This window comes from Polyergus mexicanus, unplaced genomic scaffold (assembly GCF_030449975.1).
Source record: "Polyergus mexicanus isolate NDT 795.1 unplaced genomic scaffold, iyPolMexi1.0 SCAF_3, whole genome shotgun sequence".
Lineage (NCBI taxonomy): Eukaryota > Metazoa > Arthropoda > Insecta > Hymenoptera > Formicidae > Polyergus > Polyergus mexicanus.
This window is the reverse complement of record NW_027223323.1, coordinates 9,556,182-9,577,310: the sequence shown is the minus strand read 5'-3', so window position 1 is coordinate 9,577,310 and position 21,129 is coordinate 9,556,182. Positions and strand designations below refer to the sequence as shown.

General features: G+C 39.7%; 1 protein-coding gene across 2 annotated transcripts in view; it reads left to right on the top strand.

Annotated features, from left to right (window-relative positions):
• The window catches only part of Ush (Zinc finger protein ush), a 159,731-nt gene that overhangs the window by 87,641 nt on the left and 50,961 nt on the right, over positions 1-21,129 (top strand). Inside the window, exon 1 of one of the 2 annotated variants that reach the window (XM_070293026.1) lies at positions 17,609-17,841. The exons of the other annotated variant lie outside the window; for it this stretch is intronic. Within the exon in view, the coding sequence (XP_070149127.1) occupies positions 17,730-17,841 (112 nt within the window). The 5' untranslated portion in view covers positions 17,609-17,729. Of the gene's footprint in view, positions 1-17,608; positions 17,842-21,129 lie in introns of those variants that run through there. 2 annotated transcript variants of the gene reach the window in all.

Sequence of the window (21,129 nt, the reverse complement as noted above, 5' to 3'; positions counted from 1 at the left end):
CTCATATAATATTTTCCGTTTATTCTTGCTTTACTAAGAAAACAGAAAATTATTTATTAAATATTATAATAGGCGTAAACAAATATATTTCAAAAAATTAAATTATTATTAAATATATATATATATAATATATATTTATATAAAAAAATGTATGTTGTTTTGTAATATATAATAAACTCGCGTTGAATATATAATACGTGATAATAAATTAATAATTATTAATATAAAAAAGTATTTAATTTATCATCACACATAAATAAGACGAATAATAATTGAAAAAGTGTATTATATTATAGTTAAATTATATTATATAATATCACAATCTTCCGAGATCTCTCGCAACGTATCGCCGATACTCTCTTCTCTCCTTTTTTTTAAATTTTTTTCTTTTCTTTTCTTTCTTTCTTTCTTTTTTTTTTTATCAAGACGGCCACGTGATAGAGACTGACGGATGAATTTATGGCGTCGGTTCGCCGCCATTCACGCGGTTTCGCGCTTCTTCCTTCCTCGCCTCGTAACAGATCGCCCGAGCTGTCCGCCGCCTGTTCTCGCCCGCCGATGATCGAGCGCGTCTGCAACGGCGAGATTCCCTGCACCGCGTTGATAAGAACCCGGGCGATTTCTTAAGACGGATTCTCCCGTCGCTCTCCAACCTCCTGCGATACCGCAGATTCCAGGCACGCGTGCTGCAGAGATTGAAACGCGATACTCGATTTGCCGAAAATAATACACCCATTTACTTGCGATATTATATGCCAGCCGAGAAAAAATAGAATTTTATAATTATACGAGATTACGTAATAATTAAATTTGAAATTTGGCGCGATATGTTATCTGTGGCCATATAATTGAGTCTGAAATTTCTTACCTTTATACAATTATATCGCTCGAAATTTTGGATATTATTATATATAATCATATAAAATTACATATATTATCACATACATATATATATATAATTTTATAGTAATTATATAGAGCCCATTTTTCTCGTACAGTTGCAATATATTCTAGCTTTATTATTAATTTCACTCTGTGAAAAGCGAATAACGTCACATTCGAAAATTTAGATCATATATTCTAAATGGAGAAAGATTTTTCGACTTAAAAAAATTCGAGAGTCGTTCGAAAATTTGATCAGTTTGATTTGTGATACGATCTTTTCCATTTGACTAATCGACGAATTGTTTTTATTACACTCCTTACATTATGTCAGCCTTAAGCAGTATATTTTTCTCAAGATGGGCGATTCTCGATAATCGAAATAAAAAAATTCTTTATCGATATTATAAATTTAAATGTGCGATGAATATTTTTTCCATCGATCTGTATTCGCATCGCTTTCCGCTGGCGTGTTCCGTTAACTATATCAACGCGATCGTTCTCGCTAGGAGTCGATCGGACTTTGGGATTCCAGGCTGATCTATTTTAATAAATGGGTTAGCGCATGCTGTGCGGGGGAACATATATCGTCCGTATCGCCGCTTTTCAAGCGGGAAGGCAGAACTCGCGTCGCGTCGACGCGAGACGCGGCCGAGAGTTTCGATCCGGATCCTTCTCTCGCGAGAGAGCGCATTATCTGCATAAAGCGCCCCCCCCCCCCTCCCCCGTATATCACTTCGAATCCATCTCACGTATCCATGATACACTTTCACATTGTCGCCGCAAATCTCGTCAGATATCCAACAAACGCAGAAATGGACGCCAGGAATCGAAACTGATATCAATAATAGAATCGCTAAAAAGAAATTTCGAATACCTTGTCAAAAATCTTCAGGGGATCGTTTTCCAAAAAAATTCCTCCCCGTCGGTTTTCGTCTCTCCTTTCCTTGTCACATGGTCAAAAGTGGAGGAAGCGGTGGAGGAGAGGGGCGATGACTTCCGGCGGACGAAAAGGCAAGCCGATATCACACCTCGTAGACATCTTCGTACAAACGTCCCGATAACGCCAAGTTGTACGCCTTCGGCGTTTCCTTTCGCCACGCTGCCCATCTCTCCTCCATCTTCACCTCTTTCCGCCTCCTCCCCCCCCCCACCCTCCCCGGCCTCTTCGAGATGCTCCGGAATCAATGAATACGAACATGATAATGCGAACTTCTGCCGGCGAGAGCAGCCGGGGTCGTCGACGACTAATCGGCTTCTCGAGATGGTGGAAGGGTGGATATACAGGGTGCTTCTTCCCCCATGTGATGCTTCCTCTCATCCGTTGATTCTTGGCCCGATTTGGGAATGGATCGCCGCGTCTCTCTTTTCGTCCTTCGTAATATGGAGTCTATGAAACTTTGTATAAGCATAATAATATATAATAAAAAAGACGAGACTCTCTTTTGAGATTATTAGAAAGATAATATATAAGAGATTTTCTTTTTACAATGAATTATTTTTGAGATTTATCGATGTTTATGGGAAATTTATCGGGAGGAATCTATAAATCTACAGATATTTATCAATGTTTATTGATATTATTTAAAATAGAATTATTTATTAAAAATATTTAAAATAATTTATTTAAAATATTAAATCGAGAAATGTGTAATCTCACAAATTACATCCAAATTTTACAAGAAATTTTGAGAGAATTTCCAAATCGTAAATTGCGACTTTCATTTCGTTGATTCTTATCAAGCGGCAGGCTCTCTCTCTCTCTCTCTCTCTCTCTCGATCTCTTTTTGCTTCGCGACCAGAGATGGAGATTGCATTCCACAATAATATATGAGTCGACTCTCGATAATCGAGGGAAGTCGGCGATTGTGAGGTTGCTCGATGGTCCTTGGAAGAAACGCGCGAATACGATCATTACATCCGAGGTCCGCGGCATCCGCGCGAGAAGCAAAAGGAAGGGAGGGAGGAGGGGTAGAACAGACGAAGCGCAGGAGGATGGCGAAGGCTTTCGTCGCGGGACGGGGAAGGATGGGTCGTGGGTGAGTTTGACAGATCTTCATAAAGGCACACACAACTGTGCCGCAGCGATAAGGGAATCGGGAGCGGGCATCTCTCGCCATCCCCCGCTCCCTCCCTCCCGCCCTTCCTCCCACCCCATCCTCTTTTCCGCAGCCCGCTCGTAGTACACCCCGTCGTCGACCACCCTCAACCTCTCCCTTCCCCCTCCCCCTCCCCCTCCCCCACCGCACCTCGCTCTTCCCACCGCGAGGGGGAGGGGAGGGGGAGGAGGGATGGAGAGAGTCCGGGCACTCAGTCAGTGCGCTGCTATCATTTTTCCACACGAGTGGGCGGGCGGTGTCGGTGGTTCCTGGCTTGGTACGCTTACTCCTGGTGCTGTATTTCCTCCTTCTCTCTCTTTTCCTCCATAATCTAGCCTCTCGTTCTCTATCTATCTTTCTCTATTGCGGCGTTTCTCGGATACATTTGAGAGAAGAGGCCACCTCAGGAGACTCTAGGCGAGTATTTTTCTCCAATCTGGGATGATAATTTTTTTTTTCCTTTTTTTTTTTTTGTTTAGAAAAATTTGAGAAAGAGACGTATACATTCGGCTTAATTGCTATCTAGTATCGGAGAGTTGATTTTTTTTTTTTTTTTTTTTTTTCATCTTTTTCGATTAAACGAGATTTTTTTTAAGGGAAAATACTCGAAAGATTTTAAGGAAAAGTGTTCTGATCGTCAAGCTATATTTAATATTAAATATGCCAAAGCACATTCCACGAGTATTTTTCTTTGATTATGTATATTTCTTCAATGTATATTAATCATAATTTTTCTCGGGGGGAAAAAAAAAAGTTTTGACATTTCTCCAGTATTTTTCCGTAAAGATCGCGTCCGAGCGCCTCAGGGGGACAGCAGAACGGGCGAGGCGGGGGCATTTTTTTGGGGGCGGGGGGGGGGAGGAGGAGGTAAAGGGAACAAGACAGGGTAGACTAAAAATAAAGTCGACTCTAGTTGGGAATGATTCGGTATCTCTGCGACGTCACGGGGCTCTGAAATATGAGAGATACGATGAACCTCGTCTCTCTCTCTCTCTCTCTCTCTCTCTCTCTCTCTCTCTCTCTCTTTCTCTCTCCGGCCTCCTCGCCGTCATCTCGTTCCCCGATGGTGCATTAGCGCTAATCTCCGCTCTTTAGTCCTCCCTTTATCTTTTCTGCCCGCGTCTCCTCTCGTCTTCTCGTCCCTCTTCCTCTCCTTCTATCTCTTGTCTCTCTCTCTCTCTCTCTCGTCTCGGAAGATCCGCTGTTCTCTCCTCCTGATCCTCATTTCGGAGGATACGTAAAACGGGGGGAACCGATGGAGGGAACGAAGTGTACCTGGACTCTTCCCGGAGAGGCCTTATCGACGCGATCTAATCGCGTCGATCCGTTATTCCGGTGGCCACTGTGTATATGTATACGCGGCCAGCGTGTTTTTTGTTCCCGTGTCGGAGTTTTGACACCCGGTATCTCATTAGGGATCGTGAAGCCCGCTGGTCTAAGACGGATTAATTCTTATCTGGTCGACCAGGACTTCGAGAACCAGATGCTTTTATCTCGATTCAAAGAGAAATGAAAACAAACGGATCTAGTCTCTATCCGTTATATTCCCAATGCAGTGTTATCGAGTTCGAGAGAGAGATTATTTTTTATACATATATACAATATATTAGATGTATTAAATAATGGATAATTTTTATCTATTAATTTTTTTGCAGAGATATTAATATCAAAAATGCTATGCGTATAATATTTAGTATAATAAAGAAATTATTCAAATAATATTTTAATAATTAAAATTAATATTAATATTAGAAAAAAAAAATAAGTTAAAAATATAAATAAGACAATTAATATATAGCTATTTAAATAGCTTAAAATCTTTTGCGAGTTTAATGAACGAAGCGAGATTATTTCTCTTCATTTTTATAGCAAATGCAATAGTTAACGTAATATTAACTCTACGTCGATCGGTGTTGTAAGAGGGGCGGGGAGGGGGAGGGGGAAGGGGGGGCGTGTCAAGAGTCAATCAGATCTCTTATCGAGACTCGATGACGTATCCGCTTGAAGCGCGGCAAAACAATTTCTATCAAGTCTAAACGACTTACTGTCTCTGTTCCCATTTTTCACGCGGCGGAGATTAATTTGTACAGAAAAACGCAGCTGTGTGTTGAACGGTTGGGAAATATAAATGTGCAGCACGCAGCGTTCGACCGCAAACCATGGATGGGAGGGTGGCAGGGGAGGAGGGTTTGGTGGACCAGTTACCCCCGGAGAGAGAGAGAGAGAGAGAGGTGGATGGAAAAGAGAGAAAGATATTGGGTAACCAACGTCAGCAGCCAATTCGCGACGATAGCATCGTCGAGTATTTTTTTCCAGAGCGAGCGTCAACGAACAAATAGAAAAAAAAAAAAAATAGAAAAATAGAGTCGGGGACGGGCAAGCCGCCACCAAAAGGTCCGTCCGAGCTTTTCGACAATAACCGGAGGGGTTATTGAATTTTTATTGGCGGCGACGAGTCAATTTGTGATCGCTGCCCCGCGCCACCCTCCTATACGATCGCGCCGCAAGTTCGACAGTTCATTTAAAAGCGATTCCTCTCAAGCCGTCAAAGCTCTCTTTCGCACACTTTCGATTCGTCGACGAAGTTTTCTTACGTAGAGAATCTCAGATTCGCGGATTGAGCGAATTTTTATTTTTACGAATATTTAATTTGCGGGGGGGAAAACTTTCTCAAGCGTTATATGGTTGTGAAAAATTTTGGATAAATTCTATTTTGATTTTATCTTAATTCATAAAATGAACTTAATGTTTCATACAAAATGAGACATGTGTAAGAGGATTATTTTATTCCATTTCTGCATTTTAAATTAAACTTAATATTGTATATGATCGAAAAAAATACAAGATTTATTATTCGATCAAGAACCACTTGAGCGACGAAGGAAATTAATGACAATTTTATTCACGTTTCATTTCTCATCGTAAAAGCTCGATTGTCCCGCCCTATATTCCTCTCGATCAACTCGTTGGCAATCGGCGACGGTTTGAATCGGCTTTAACGCGAAATGTCCAAACGGCAGAGGATCTCGACGGCCGGCGTCTGTCGATGCTCGATGTCTACTTTGCACGGGACGCGCGGTCCTTCAATAAGACTGAAAAAAAATTAGTCGACTGTCAGTCGGGAATGGAAATGGGATTTTATTTCCACGCACCGGCGGGCGCTCCTTCCGCCAATTGGCCGATCGTTATCTCGCGGATTGAGTCGACGCGACGAGGCGAGGTTCTCGCTGCGAGATCGAGCTTACCGGGCTCGGTAATTGATCACGAATTTATCGCCGTCTAACTCGAAAGAGCGGTATCTCTCTCTCTCTCTCTTATACATACGCGCGCATCCTCTCTCTATCTCTGTCCATTCGAAAGTCAATCGCTCGATTTTGACGCACGAGTGCCACACGTGGCGCTCTCGAGATAAAAATAAAAATCCTCTGCTTGATTTACGATAGTTGATATAATAATGAAGACGAGAAAACGACTTTGTGTACAATAGCATTTTATAAAATAAGACTACGCGTGTCGATCGGATGGATTAAAGTTGTAATGAAACTTGGGCACGTTGAATTATTTACAAAGTACTAGAATAATTATTTAATTATATAAAAATATTGCTCAAAAGATAATAAGATTGTTTGAATTAATTCAATATAAAATATGAATTAATTAATATTTATCAAATATTTTTAATATTAGATGAGCTTTGTTTCTCGCATTTATTCAGAATAATTACAATACTGAACAATAATTACATACATCGTAATAATTACACACATTTACATACATTTTGAAAAATAATATATAAAATAATATAATTTATATTTATATATTATACGATAATATATACGTTTCAGTAATATATAAAATGATTATTATACTTTAAAACTATTTAATTACGATGCAAAAAGATATCTTTGTTTTCTAAATAGTTTATTATAGTATTATGATAATAAAGCCACATACACACACACATATAGTGCGTTAAAGAAGACCTCCTTGCGAATATCGTATGGTAATTGGATCCACACGAGTGTGCTCGTGTCATCTCGAGCGATGATATCGATATAGCCACGATGTATCACAAGACGACACCGCGGGATCCTTTTCAAGATCCGCGTGTCGAACGACCTCAAGACGTCCTGCCACGTGTTCGAGGTGCCCGCCCTCCGGTCGTTACATCCTCCCTGGAATAGAGGCGACCGGAAGGAACGGAACACGCGTGATACGTTAAACGCGGGGATGATACGTTCGCGCGCATCTTCGACGCAGACCTCGCACCTGTCGTCACGATCGCTAGACACGTGCTGCGAGGGCTGCGACCCGCATTTAACACGTGTGCGGCGGGACGTACAATCGATCGACCGGAGTTCCGTTGCACTTCCGGCTTCATCGTCGCCCTCTTCGCACTTGCGCACCTAGTTTTAACCTTTAGCTTAAACGATCGTAAAAAAAGAAAAAAAAACCAAGAGACGGTTTTTTGCCCGTAGAGTGTTCCGGAAAAGATATACGTGGATAATAAAATTTTATTTTAGACTCGTGTAGTAAGAAAGTAGTCTATATTATTGTTAGAATTGATAGTATATATATAGTTATTATTAATAAAATAATTATTCTATCTAATATTAATATATATAAAAATTAGCATAATGTTTATTAAAAGAGAATAAATAATAAAGTTAAAAGTTTTTTCAAAAACTATTTGAATATAATTTTTTCTTGGAAATATATATAATTTTTTTTGCAAAGATAATAATAACGCCGTGAAAAATTAAATATCGTTTTTGCATTTTTTTTATTTTTATTTTTATTTTCATCGGCATATTTAATCTGCATATTTGCATATATATATATTTAACAATTTAGTATAATATTTATTAAAAAAGAACAAATAATAAGTATTTTTGAAAATTATTTTTGTATATTTTTTTTTTAAATATATATAATTTTTCTTGGAAAGATATTAATAATGCAATAAAAATAAAATATATTTTTTTTATTTTTTATTTTTCAATCTTTCGGTGATTCTCGAAGGAGATGGAGCGGTGTGTAACGAGGATTCTCTGAAGCGGCCGGGGCTTGTCCACGTTAATGGCTTAATGGCGAATCGATGTTCGGGTCAAATGCCGGTCGTGTCGCAAATACAGGCGCCGATTACAGGCTCCCTCGGCTAGCCCCCAGACCAGTATCGTGGAACGGCGCCGATAAGAGAGCTTTATCTTATCACGCGGAAATGTTCCCTTCGCCTCTCTTCCTTCTCTCCTCCTCGTTCATTGTCTTCTTCTTCTACCTCTCCTCCTTCCTCGTCCTCGTCTTTGCGCGATTCAGCGCGAACGGACAGAGCCGCTCATTTATTCACGAACACCAAGGTCAAAAGGGAGATTGTCACGAAAGTCGCGTTAACTCCTGGCATTTCGCGCCAGGATCTTCGCGGATCCTCTCAGCGATGATCGCGACAAGGACGCGGAGAACGCTAGGGGATGAGAGAGATAAAATGCAATAATATCGAAATAAATTTTAAGATAAAGGACAGAGGGCAATCTAGGACGATGATTCTGAGCATGCTGTCAATTTGACGATGAAGTGACGTGAAATCGTGATGGAATCGTTAGATCGAGGGACGAAAAAAAAAAACACGCCGGAGGGAGATTTTGGAGGCGGAAGGAGAGATGGCGAAGTTTTGTCGGAGACCATTGTCCGGCTCGTCAGGGATGAAAAGCCCCGGAGATAGGGAAGCGGCGGGTTCTTGAGGGGTGATCGACGATTTGTCAAAGTCTTTCCTCCTCCTCCTCCTCCTCCTCCGAGCGACGCCGCGTCCGCTTTCCCGTGTCCAAGGATCCTCAGACCCGCAAAAAAAGGACACGTCCTTCTCTCCCGCTACGGGGGTAATAAATACTTCCGGAAATGTGTGCGCGCGCGCGTGTGTGTGCGATCTTACGATTTATCTAACGTATCGCTTCTTGCGTGACAATTTTTACACTGTATACTTACCCAAACCGTTCTTTTTTTCTTTACATTTTTTAATTGAAGTTTTTTGTAAATTGCGCGCGCGATAATATAAAAAATAAATAGTAAAAGGAAATAACGATAATATAATTGTCTACGATCAATCTAAAAATGTCACAATTTTGACCGAAAATAGAAAAATATATCGCGTTTATTTTATTTTGACACACATTACATATACATGTATTCAGTTTAAAGTTTAAATCATTACTAATTTTAAATTTTGAACTAATCTTAAATCTCTCTCTCTCTTTCTCTCTCTCGAATTAATATAAATATAGCTGTATTATTTATGCTATAATTTATTAATTTTTTTAAACGAAATATTTGGTGAGTAATTGTTGTGAATAGAAATTAAAAAAAAAAAAAAAATTATAATAAGTTTCGACAAAATAATTCTAGATCTCTTTCAAGAATATTAATAATTTTTTCATTAAATTTAATGGGCTTTTCTTAAAGTAGGAATGAATGATTCTTTGACGGGAGAGCGAAGAAACGTTTAACTTTAAAAAAGAAATCAGCCTTTAAGTTTTTCAACAAACTGTCAAGTTTCTCCGACAAAAAGATTATATTAGACGCTCTTAATAAAAGGACCCGGCGCGCTCGTAAATTCTCATTATAATAAATGCGCGCGAGATTTGTTCGCGGGAAACGGATCCGAAAACAGGCCACCCCGAACATTGAAGAGGCCATCCCCGAAGGTCCCGGCGGCGATATACCCTCTCCCCCGCCCTTCGGCTCCCCCCTCTCCCTCCCTCCTCGCCACCCCCATCTCTCACAGTTACGCGACCGCTTCCGGACGGCGGACTCGTGCACGCGCGAATGCATTCGCGCTGCGCTTCTCGTCGTTATCCTTTCTCAGAGGACCGACTCGCCCCCTCTCGCTCTCCATCCCCTCGTCATCCCCCTTTTTAGCGGACGGTGAAAAAGCGACGGACACTTTTTATCGTCGCTCGCAATTACGATTAGCCCGCTGGTGGTCGGCGGTGGGGGAAGGGGATGAGAAGAGAGGGGAACAGCGCGATTAGGGCGCCTCGTCAAAAACCGCCTCGTGGAACGAATGGTTATTCCCCCCCCCCCCCCCCTTCCCGAGTCTTCTCCTCTCGGGTGGCCGGTGCATGTCCCCCAGGAGCAGCGGTGTTTCTCGCGACGAGAGAAACTTGAAAGGATGAGAGGAACACGGGTGGGAGAAGAGAGATAGAGAGAGAGCTCGGCTCTCGAGGGGTGGCGGAGATTACACAAATGAGAAATGACCATCAGGCTATCGGTGGAGGACTTTGGTGCCGCTGCTGCTGCTGCTCTCGGGGTTTTGCGGCATCTGCGCGCGACGTGGATATACATACGTACATACAGACCGACGCCGGACGTCGAGAGACAGAGACAGAGAGAGAGAGAGAGAGGGAGAGGGAGGGGAAAAAGAGCCGAGCTTCCGGCGGCACGAGCTTTTTAGATACGCCGCCGATAACTCGGCGGTATCTCGTTCACCACCACCACCACCACCACCACCGCCGCCGCCGCCACCGCGGTGCGTATAATTTATTTTCTCGATAACGCGCACGACACGACAGTCACGGTGAACGTCCCCCTATCATGTCGTCGTAAGGTTTCGCGTCGAAACCTCAGGAACGACGCGATTTTCACGCGACGGGATGTTGTTTTGGATCTTGAAGATCGAGACAATCCCTGTTCTCTTGGCGTCTTTATATAACACTTGTGCTTTGATCACTTTGATCTTCTCAAACCACATTTATCTCATTGAACACTGTAAGAAGATTTCTAAAAATTCACACAGGTTTTTATCTGAATTTTCAAATTCGGGTGTCGAAGAAAAATTTCACACTTAATCATCAGAGTCGTTTTTCCGAAAGTTCCGAAGAAGTTTGTCTGAAATTGAAGTGTATCTGCAGAAAAGCTGTAGAGCCTGTCTGAAGTTTCTGAGGTTGAATTTTTTTTTTTTTTTTTTTTTTTTTTTTTTCGATGTAACAGAAAGGGAACGTATAGATTAAAAATATATGGGTTTCCTGATGAGATAACGAGGAGCTTATTAAGAATATGTAAAAATCAGGATCGAAAATAATTATAATATTAAATGTATTGCATGAATATCGAGTTGTATTAACATTTGCTTTACATCGAACATTACTTCACATTACACATTCATGTCATTCTTTCCGGCCTTACAAAATCAGCGCCGATCGTTGCGAAGGGCTCCCGAGCATCAAGCCTCGATCTTCTCGGACAGATGAGAGAGAGAAAGAGAGAGAGATGGCTGGAAGAAAGAGGGGAGAGAGAGGGGCTATCTTTCGCGTCGTCTAGACTCGAGAAGCGATTCCTGGATGCTCTTCCCCGGGACCCCTGGCCGTTCCCGAGGAGCAAGAGAGAAGGAGAGAGTTGGACGAAACAGTGAAACCACTGTGTCGAATCTGTTTCCCTTCTCCCCCCGCCCCCCTCCCCCCTCCCCTTCCCGCCATTGCCGGAGGATCTTAACGAATGAGATAACACGGCGCCAGGGAGTTCCTCTCCTTTCTCTCTCTTCCTCCCTCCCTTTCTCTTTCTCTTCCTCCTCTTCTTTCCCTCTATTAGGTACTCGAAGAGGCCAACGGTCACCGACACTACAGCGATGATCCATCCTGGCCGTCCTCTCGACATCTCTCCTCGCGATTACGCGGAATCTCGTCGTCGTCTCCCCGCCCTTCTCCTCCGCGCGCTTTTTCATGCCTCCTCTCGCCAGAGATCGCACGAACGATCGACTAGTTCGACCTCCTTCTGGGAAAGAACTGGTGGGCTTCTTCACGAAATAAATCACATTCATCTTGTTAGGAAGGTGATGGAATAATTTAAAATTTCATAAGAGGAATAATTTTCTCGACGAGGGTTAAATTATATAATATTAAGAGATATTCAATCGTTATTAATTTATATTAATAATCCGAAAAGTTAAATTTTGAGAGAAAGAATTGAAATTGCGGGAGAGAAATTGCCTGATTATTCCATGATTGTATCGTATATAAGAAGGTATCCTTTATAGAAATATTTGATCGAAAATTAAATTATAAAGAAATGTCAGAATCGCTTTCTTCTCGTAGCTGCTTCGTATGCACAAATCCTAATTGAAACCGTTCGCACTTAGGGTTATTGATCCCCCGCGCGTACACACATCAACGGGATCGTTCTCCTCGTCTTCGGAGGATTCCCCGTAATCGGTCGTTCCACGACAAGCGAGAACGACCAGTGTCGGTTTGTGCGAGAGAGAGGCTATAGAGATGCAAAGTAGCTCTCGTTCTCTCCAAACTTTTCTTCAAATTTTTAATTTGATCTTTTTTCACCGTTATTTTTTCTCATTTAATTGAAAAAATATTAATGGCGATTCAAATTTTTTTTTCCATATACAGTCTCAAACGAGAGTTCATAAAATAATAAATGCCGCACGTGCGGCATTAGACAAATTGATTAGTAATACTTTTAAGATGACCTCAGAATTATTATGTACCTCATAACTAATAAAAATAAAAATATAATATAATAATAAAATTAATGATAAAATAATAATAAAAAAAATAATAAAAATAAAATTAATTAATAATAATAATAATAAAAATAAAATTAATTAATACAATTTTTGTGATTTGAGCAGCTATTTAAAAAAAAAAAAAAAAAAAAAAAATCATTTCGCGATGACAATAACGGACCGAACTTTCTCATCGCTTTGCAATTTTTGTCAAAATTCTTTTACTTGGTTCCCGTCGTTAAATAATATTAATACAGGCGTAACACATCGATATCGAATAGCGATTAGATGGATTTGCGATAAGAGGCTGAGAAAATACGAGTTCAACTAGTTCTCTCTCTCTCTCTCTCTCTCTCATTTCCTCTCTTCTCTTTGCCTCTCCATCTCTTTTTTCGACAAATATTCGCGTAAGACCGACGCGAATAATTTATTATCGGGTAATTATCGATTGCGGTTTTGATAACTGCGGGCCGCAACGCGTGTTTCACAACGGTTCCTCGATGACGCAATCGACAACCGAATAACATTGTTATAGTACGCGAGTCGGCGGCGATAATCAGTCGGCTTCTTCTCTTGCGAAATCTTGCGAAAAATCGCACGCCTCATCAGAACATCGACGAAAATGGCGGATGACGTCGTTGCGGCTCAACGCGGCGAGATCAGACACGGAGAGGATCTTACTCTTGAGAAAGTACATTTTTCACGGATATATTTTTAACGAAGAAATTGCCAATAATTACTTATCCGTGCCGTATTTTATTTTACATTGATTAAATATGTATCCGGGAATGTAACGTGATAATAATCGATGATAATAAATATCACTTTCCTCTAAATTCGATATAATAATTCGTATAAACAATACGTAATTATTTGAAACCTAATTCAATTTGAGTGCTCGGGTCGAGGAAAGAAACACAGATATTAATAATTGTCATCAATTATCAACGTTATTATTATCGTTATTATTATAATGAATGTAATATTTTTTTTTTTTTTTTTTTTTTTTTTTTTTTTTTTTCCCCTCGAATTGTCATATGTGGCATAATTACATAATAATATTATATTGAATATTTTCATAATTTTTAAGAAATCTTTATTATTGTTTCCTTTATACAATTTATTAGGTGTCATTACTTTTTTTCATACTTTAATATACCCATGTCGAAATGCATTTCTTTTCGTCAAATTTGAGAAAAATGGCAAATGAGACTGTAGTTTTTAAGTTGCAGAAATAGCCTCGATCTCTCTTCCTCTTCCGTTGAAGGTAAAAGGACCGTCTGCAAGAATAGATGCATTAATGTTCTCGAGTGGATTATACAAATGCACGTGCGCCTCCTTTGGATACGTAACGCACGCAACGTCGGAGTTTAGTAGTTAACGACGTGTGAATATTTATGGCACTGTCAGCACTCGTTTCCGTCAGCACGTCGTTCCTCGATTCGCGCGCGCTGCTTTTATCGAACGGTTGAAGCTCTCTTTCTCTTTTTCTATCTCTCTCAACTCTCTCTCTTACCGATTCTACTCGGTGCGCGAATAAAGTCGAATGCGTCGCGTCTCATCGGCCGTTGCACCTCCGCGTGTATTTTTCACACCGGCGGTATAAACAATAACGGCTTCGCGGTATAATGGACGGACTTAAAATAACGATGCGCGATACAACCTGTGTTTCGTACAATTAAAAAAACAACAAGCAAAAACAAATTATTATATACAATAATAATTATATTATATATTGGATATTATCGAAATTTAAAAAAAAATATATTATATTATAGAGAATGATTGTGTGAAATAGGTGACAAACTTGCAAGAATAAAAATGGAGAAACAAAATTAATATAATTATAAAATATTTTTATATTACAAATTAAAACACTCACTCTTTTCAGAAGTAAATTTTATCTAATGAATTGTAACCAATTTGTTTTTATCATTTAATATTATTAGAGATAATAATAGAGATATTATTATTATTATTATTATTATTATTATTATTATTATTATATTGCAATATATCTCTATAATAATATTAAATAATAAAAAATAAATTTGATTAAGCCATCCAATATTATTTTATGTAATCTTGATATTACATATATTGTATTATACGAATGCCTCTTGTATCGTGAATACATATTAGAGTTTTTATGAATAAAATTTTTATCAATATATAATATATTTAAGGCAATTCTTTAATTTTTGGATATGGAACAGAGGTGAGAGGGATGTCGAAGTTAAGTGTCGGAAAGTCTTTGTCAGAGACGGGAGAGGAACGTAGGAAAGCGAAGCGCGTCGCTTCGACGCGATACCGCGTTCGACGTGTCGGAGACAAAGAACACGCTTATTAGATATAAATGGTTCCCCTACGTGTCTTACGCCCCGGTCTTATCGTTATCGCTCCGTTACTCACGAAGCGCGCGTTGCCGCTCGCTTAGGAGTATCTCGCGAGCGGCGCAGCGGTTATCGTTATCCGTTATCGCTACGCGTTATCAGCAAAGTTGGAGCTTGGCACTTGGGAGGAGAGGGGAGGTGTACGACGGGAGTGCCGCCGGAAAACTTAACGTTATATCGCCGGTCGGTTTTGCCAAGGTCCGCCGCGACGCGGTCGAATTTAGCTAAGCGAGCCGAGAAATTTTTCGTAACATCCGAGAGTGACATTAGAATGAAAGTGTGATAATTTTTTTTTTTTTCCCCTCCCTTTGATGTATCTTGAGTAAGACGATCGAATAATTCACAAAGAAAACAAACTGATGTCGGCGATTATTTTTGGGGATAATAGATGGATTCATCGAGTCTGTCTCGAAAGAACTTGACGACTTTCGGAATCGTCAGTTGGGTCAACAATGAAGAAGGTGAGGTAACGCGACAAGAAAAAGAAAAGAGAGCGAGAGAGTGGAGGGAAGAGAGACAAGGACGACTGTCGAATGTTTGCCGGGCACTTATCGTGTGGTAACAGAATGCAAGGGACGGAAAGAGGGATCGGCAGTGACATAAAGTGAGAAAGTCGACGGAGAGAATGGAGGGAAAGATGAAAGGAGAGCGTGTGCGTGTGTATGTATGAAAGAAAGAAAGAGAGAAGGAGAATGATAACAGGTAGCCATGGGTCCCTGGGCCGTTGGAAAACCAGTGATAGTGCTTGCAACGCATGAGCGAGCATCTCGTCGCGATCTCTTAAACGTTTCGAAAAGTCGAAGATAGTCTACGAGAATTGATGTGAAAAACCAACGCCAGAGAAAATGTGATAAAAATACGAAAGTAAAAAAAAAAAAAAAAAAAGAGACGGAGAAGTAGCGTCAAGTGCATCTAAACTTTTACATTTCAACAATAATATACATTTTGATACGTCCAAGTTTTTCTTTTATAATTCGCGATACTGTTACGTAATATATTTTCTATATTGTGTGTCGCGAACGGTATATCAAACTTGATTATAATCTTCACGGACTTGTAATCTTATATAGTAAACATTATCGATACAAGGATCGATAATGGATATATGATTTTTGGTATTAAATTTTCATTGAAATTTTATTTCGATTGACACAATAATATTTAATATTGTTATACGAAAAATTGTGTAATGCTTGTCAAATATTACGACTCTTACTCGTGAAGAGCGCGGTGCCCCAAAGTGCATCGCGGAGAACGGGTGGCTCGCGAGATGAAGCAGGGGAATTTCAACACGCGCGCGCGTGTAAAATCGCATAATTAAGAGCGGTGAAACCGCTCGAGTCCCGCACGCGTCAATTAAAACTTGTACGCGGAGGTCCTCTAGCACTTGCGCAGAGAGAAGCAAGTTATAATTAATCCAGGACGCTCCCATCAAAAACGCACGCACGGGGAAAAGCCTGAGGGAAGCTATAGCGCGTTTACCGCTCGAACGTAAAAAAAAAAAAAAAAATGCCAATTGGCAAATTTTCAACTGTTAAATCTCATTTTGACACAAAGTCAGTCTTTAAAATATTTGTGTATATATTAAAAATATATAATGTAATATTAAATATAAATATATTTTTTTTTAATGTAAGATTTGTATAAATGATTGCATGTGGATTTTAAGATTCGATTTTCTCAAAAATTCCCCTTACATTATTCATTCTTTTAGAACAAATTCCTTATTTGCGTCGCGTAGAATCGATGCATTTCCAGGCCTCGTAAATGCGAGGCGTAGATGCGCGCGAATATACGATCGATAAGATGATGATTGATAAAGTTATGCTGGCGCGGCTTATCGGGCAACGTGCGCGCGATAAGATCTCTTGTGTACAGAGAGAGAGAGAGAGAGAGAGAGAGAGAGAGAGAGAGAGAGAGAGAGAGAGAGAAAGAGAGAGAGAGATAAATAGATAGAGCAGATAATCCGCCTCGAATCCTCGCTCGAATTCCGTTCATGGCGCGCGATTCGCGATATAGAGGAATTTTTATTTTAATCAAAAAAAAAAAAAAATGAGCGGCTTCGATCACGAAGGATTTTTCTTCTTCGGACTGATTGTTCACGTCGCGATTACGATATATCGGATCCGCGTAATTCGTGACGAGCGCGTCCCCGACGAACGCGACTATCGGCTCGGCTATTTGCGGCTAAGCGACGATTTTTAGTCTCTCGTACGTACTCGATATCGTCGATTCAATTTGCAATTCGACGTGCAGAAAAGCAGAGCGCGTATTAAGATTCGCGAGATATCGAGTAAATGTTCGATAAAAATTAGTATCGTAGAGAGGAAGTTTCCTGGATTTTTCGTGCCGAGATTATTCGAAAGTTTGGCTAAAGATTAATTTCGATGAAATATATCATTCTTTCAATTTGCTTGATCTTCGAATACATCAGTATAATTGAGGAACTTATTCGCCATAAATTCATATTTTTAAATAATTCGAAAATTGTGTCTTATTGCGAGAAAAATTCCAAGAGAAAATAAAAACTTGTAATTTTTTTAAACTGAAGGAAAAGATAATCGAAATATATAGTGTGTATAGTGAAAAAATTATTATAAAGTTACAAGAAAAATTCAGAGAGAGAGAGAGAGAAATAAACAAAACTTGTAATTTAAAAAAAAAAAGAAAAGTGTATACAGTGAAAGAATTACATTTGCTTGTCCGAAACTGTGTTATATGTTTCAATTTGCGTACACTTATCTTTATTTTATTTCACAAGATTAAATTTGATAAGATTTACCGTTTGTGTGTTTTGACGGGGGAGTGATCTGCGAATTACATCGAAAAATTCGATGAGTATGGGAAAGTGGGATGCTCTTTTCCTCTAAGGATTTATTCCTTTCACACAACATGAGCATACTTTTGTGGCGTCAACGCAGGGCGAGTCAGCTGCGAACTGAAACTGCTGCTCTATCCTTATCGAGTAAGTAGCTCAGCTTCTTAAATCTCATTATTCTATTGATGAAGTTGTATATTGATACAGTTAAGAACTTTAATAAGATTATTACATCAATAATTTTATTTTCAAATAAAAATTATTTTATTGGGTTTTTAGAATTTTATCGATTTAACAGAAAAAAAAAGCTAGATAATTTTTACATAATTAATAATAATATTGTAATCACACACACACACACACACACAGATGTTAATTATATTAATATATATATTAACACAAATCTCGATATCACGATTCCGAAAATATCAGCGTCAATTCCATTAATTAAATAAATGGAAGACATGTGGCGTGAAAAAACAAGGGGAAAAAAAAAACACATTTTACTTGCCGAAATAAATTATACATGATACAGTATAAATTTTATAACATTTTTATATGCGAAGATAATTTTTTTCTCGCGATTTTCTCTACGAAGAGATCGAAAATTTCTCTCTCTCTCTCTCTCTCTCTCTCTCTTTCTCTTCAGGAGAGAAGCAAGAAAGAAAGGGTTTCGATGAACGCGAGTCGCGGCCTCGGTAGAGCTCTAATGGGAGGAGTTCATTAAGATCGCACGATTAGAGCGCCTTATCGCGGCTAACCGAGGCTCGTTACTTTTGCGTGACGTCACTTCCTCTCTCCCCCTCACCCTTCTCTTTTCCTCTCTCTCCCTCTCTCTCTCTTTCGTACCTCCGGACCATTCTTCTTTTTAATTTTTTGCCGGGCGCGTGCTTTGTTCCTCGAATTTCCGTGCCGGGGAATTTCATTCTTTTCCGATGAGTCGGTCGCGACACGCGAGAGAATTCCCGTGTCGCGGGATGTATCGGGAGAAATTTTTAGATGGGATATCTCTCTCGTGCGTAGGATGTCTCGTGTGTTCCCATGATCGACGCGTGAAATTTTAACGAATGACCGTTTGAAGAAATCCGCGAACGATTTTTCTTCAACGAAAAGCGCATAAGAAATGTGGTGCAGTTCAAATTTCACGTTGAATATATTAGTAAATATTTATCTCGATATTGAAATAATAATAATAATAATAATAATAATTTCGAGCTCGAGTCATTTTCATCTTGCGATTTTAATCGATTTAAGAGGCCGCGTGAAAAGAAAAAATTCGTTCGGGAGAAAGTATAACACGGATGATTTTTTTTTTTTTTTTTTTGTAATATAGATTCATATCTTTACAATAGTTACATAGAGATTACGATCGAGAGAGCGATGTGTGAGTAGCAGCAGGCTTTATCGAGGTCATGATAACATCTCGGGGATATTTACGTTGTCGATAAAATCGAGCGATAGAGGGTGATAATCAACCAGACGATGATTAGGCGAGAAAGGCAAGATGGTTGTAGATCGTATCGCGTGATTATCGATCGATCGTCAAATCGATCGATAGATCGTGAATCGCGATGATGGATATCTTCGTGGTCATCACTCTCTCTCTTTCTCTGTCTTTCTTTCTTTCTTTCTTTCTCTCTCTTTCTTGCTTTCGCTCGCTCGCGATTATCGATCGTCTGCGAAAGCAGTTTGATGCAAACAAAGATGTCTAGAACTTTTAACAATGAAGACATTCTTGATGATAACGACACTTCGCCTCTATCCTTTATGCTTTTTCTTACGCTCGCGTTAATTTCTTAAAAATATTTTTTCGAAGAAATCGAATATAAATACGAAATTGTTTCTGCGAATACATCGATTTTCTATTGGCAGATTGCTGAAAAAGATATGTGACGTTTTGTAGAAATAATAATGTTAGTTGAAAAAAATAATATATGATTTAATCAGATGTAAATATACATAATTAGTTACGGAAAGATTTGATAATATGCGTAATTTTATTATATGTATAATAATATCAAAAATTTCGCGCGATATGATTATTGTGCAAGATAAAGAAGATCATATCGCGTCAAATTCTTGATTTAATTATTATACGTGATCTTATATAATTACACAAGTCCGTGTTTTCTTGGGTTTAACAAATTTTATAATACTATTCAAGAATTTTATAAAACTTATACTTTAGTTACTGAAATTCTTGAAAATAATTCATTATATATTATTTATTATACTTTAGTCTCTGATTCTGGAAAATTATTTATTACATCTGGAAAGAAAAAAGACTTCTAATAATAATAATAATAATTAATTACACAACGTTGGGAATTATTTATACTCCAGTGTCGTAAAATCCTAGGAAAATTAAATAATTTAAAAAAATGGAAAGAAATTTTTGTGTCTGCCAGGCTTTTTTTTTTTTTTTTCGATCGATAATTCTTCAATTATCGAGAAGCGGGTATCTCGAGGCTTCTCTTTGCGAGGAATTTACTCGCATGATCCCGCGGACATCTTAATTAATTCCCCAAGTCCGACGGAATCGCGAAGGCTCTCAATCTCCGTCCATCCCGATCTCTTCCTTTCCCCACGATTTCATAAATAAAGATACAAACGGGATTACGCGAATATAAGCTCACTGCGAGTAGTGAGGGAGCCCGTGGCGGTTTCCTCGGGTGCCCCCTTTCGTCCCCGTGTAATCTCGATGGCAACGTAAGGTACGAAAGGGACGGGGGAAGGGAAAGGCCGTGTCGGGTTTGTGTACGTGATGGCAACCGACACACGCACACACACTTAATAGCGATGGAGATTGTCCGATCGATCCATCGATGGTTACATACGTCCATCGGTAACACGCCTCTACCGATCCCGCCTCGTGGCTCGTGAGTCTCGTAAGGGTTCGAAGGACGAAAGGAGAGAGAGAAAGGGAGAGCCCGAGGGGCCCCTCGTTGCACAATTATCTCATTTGCCGATCGGACCCTCCCACGTGTTAATTTGCTTGTTGGTTAACCCCGCCGTTCCTCTCCTTACCTTATCGTTTATTTCGCTCTCTTTCTCCCTCGACTTTCGTGGAACCCCTGCCATGCTTCCTCCTTTCTTTCTCGAAGCTTTGCTCCCTTTTCGTCTTTCCTTCCTTCCTTCCTTTCTTCCTTCTAATCGAGTCGCCGATCGCTCCGAAATGAATTTCGACCGTCTCGCTGATCGACGCGCGGTATCGGAGCGCGATCGCTATAATATAACGCGCCAATTATTATCCCTCGCACGCTAGATAGAGAAGAAGAATGTGCGCGCGTGTCTGCGCGCCTATACGCACGTTAATTTAAGAAGTGACTTTAGCGTTCGCCAAATATCCGAGAGAGAGATCGAGACGAGTATGGAAAGGAAGAGAGAGAGAGAGAGGGGGGGGGGAGAAGAAAAAACAGATCGGGGTAAAAAGAG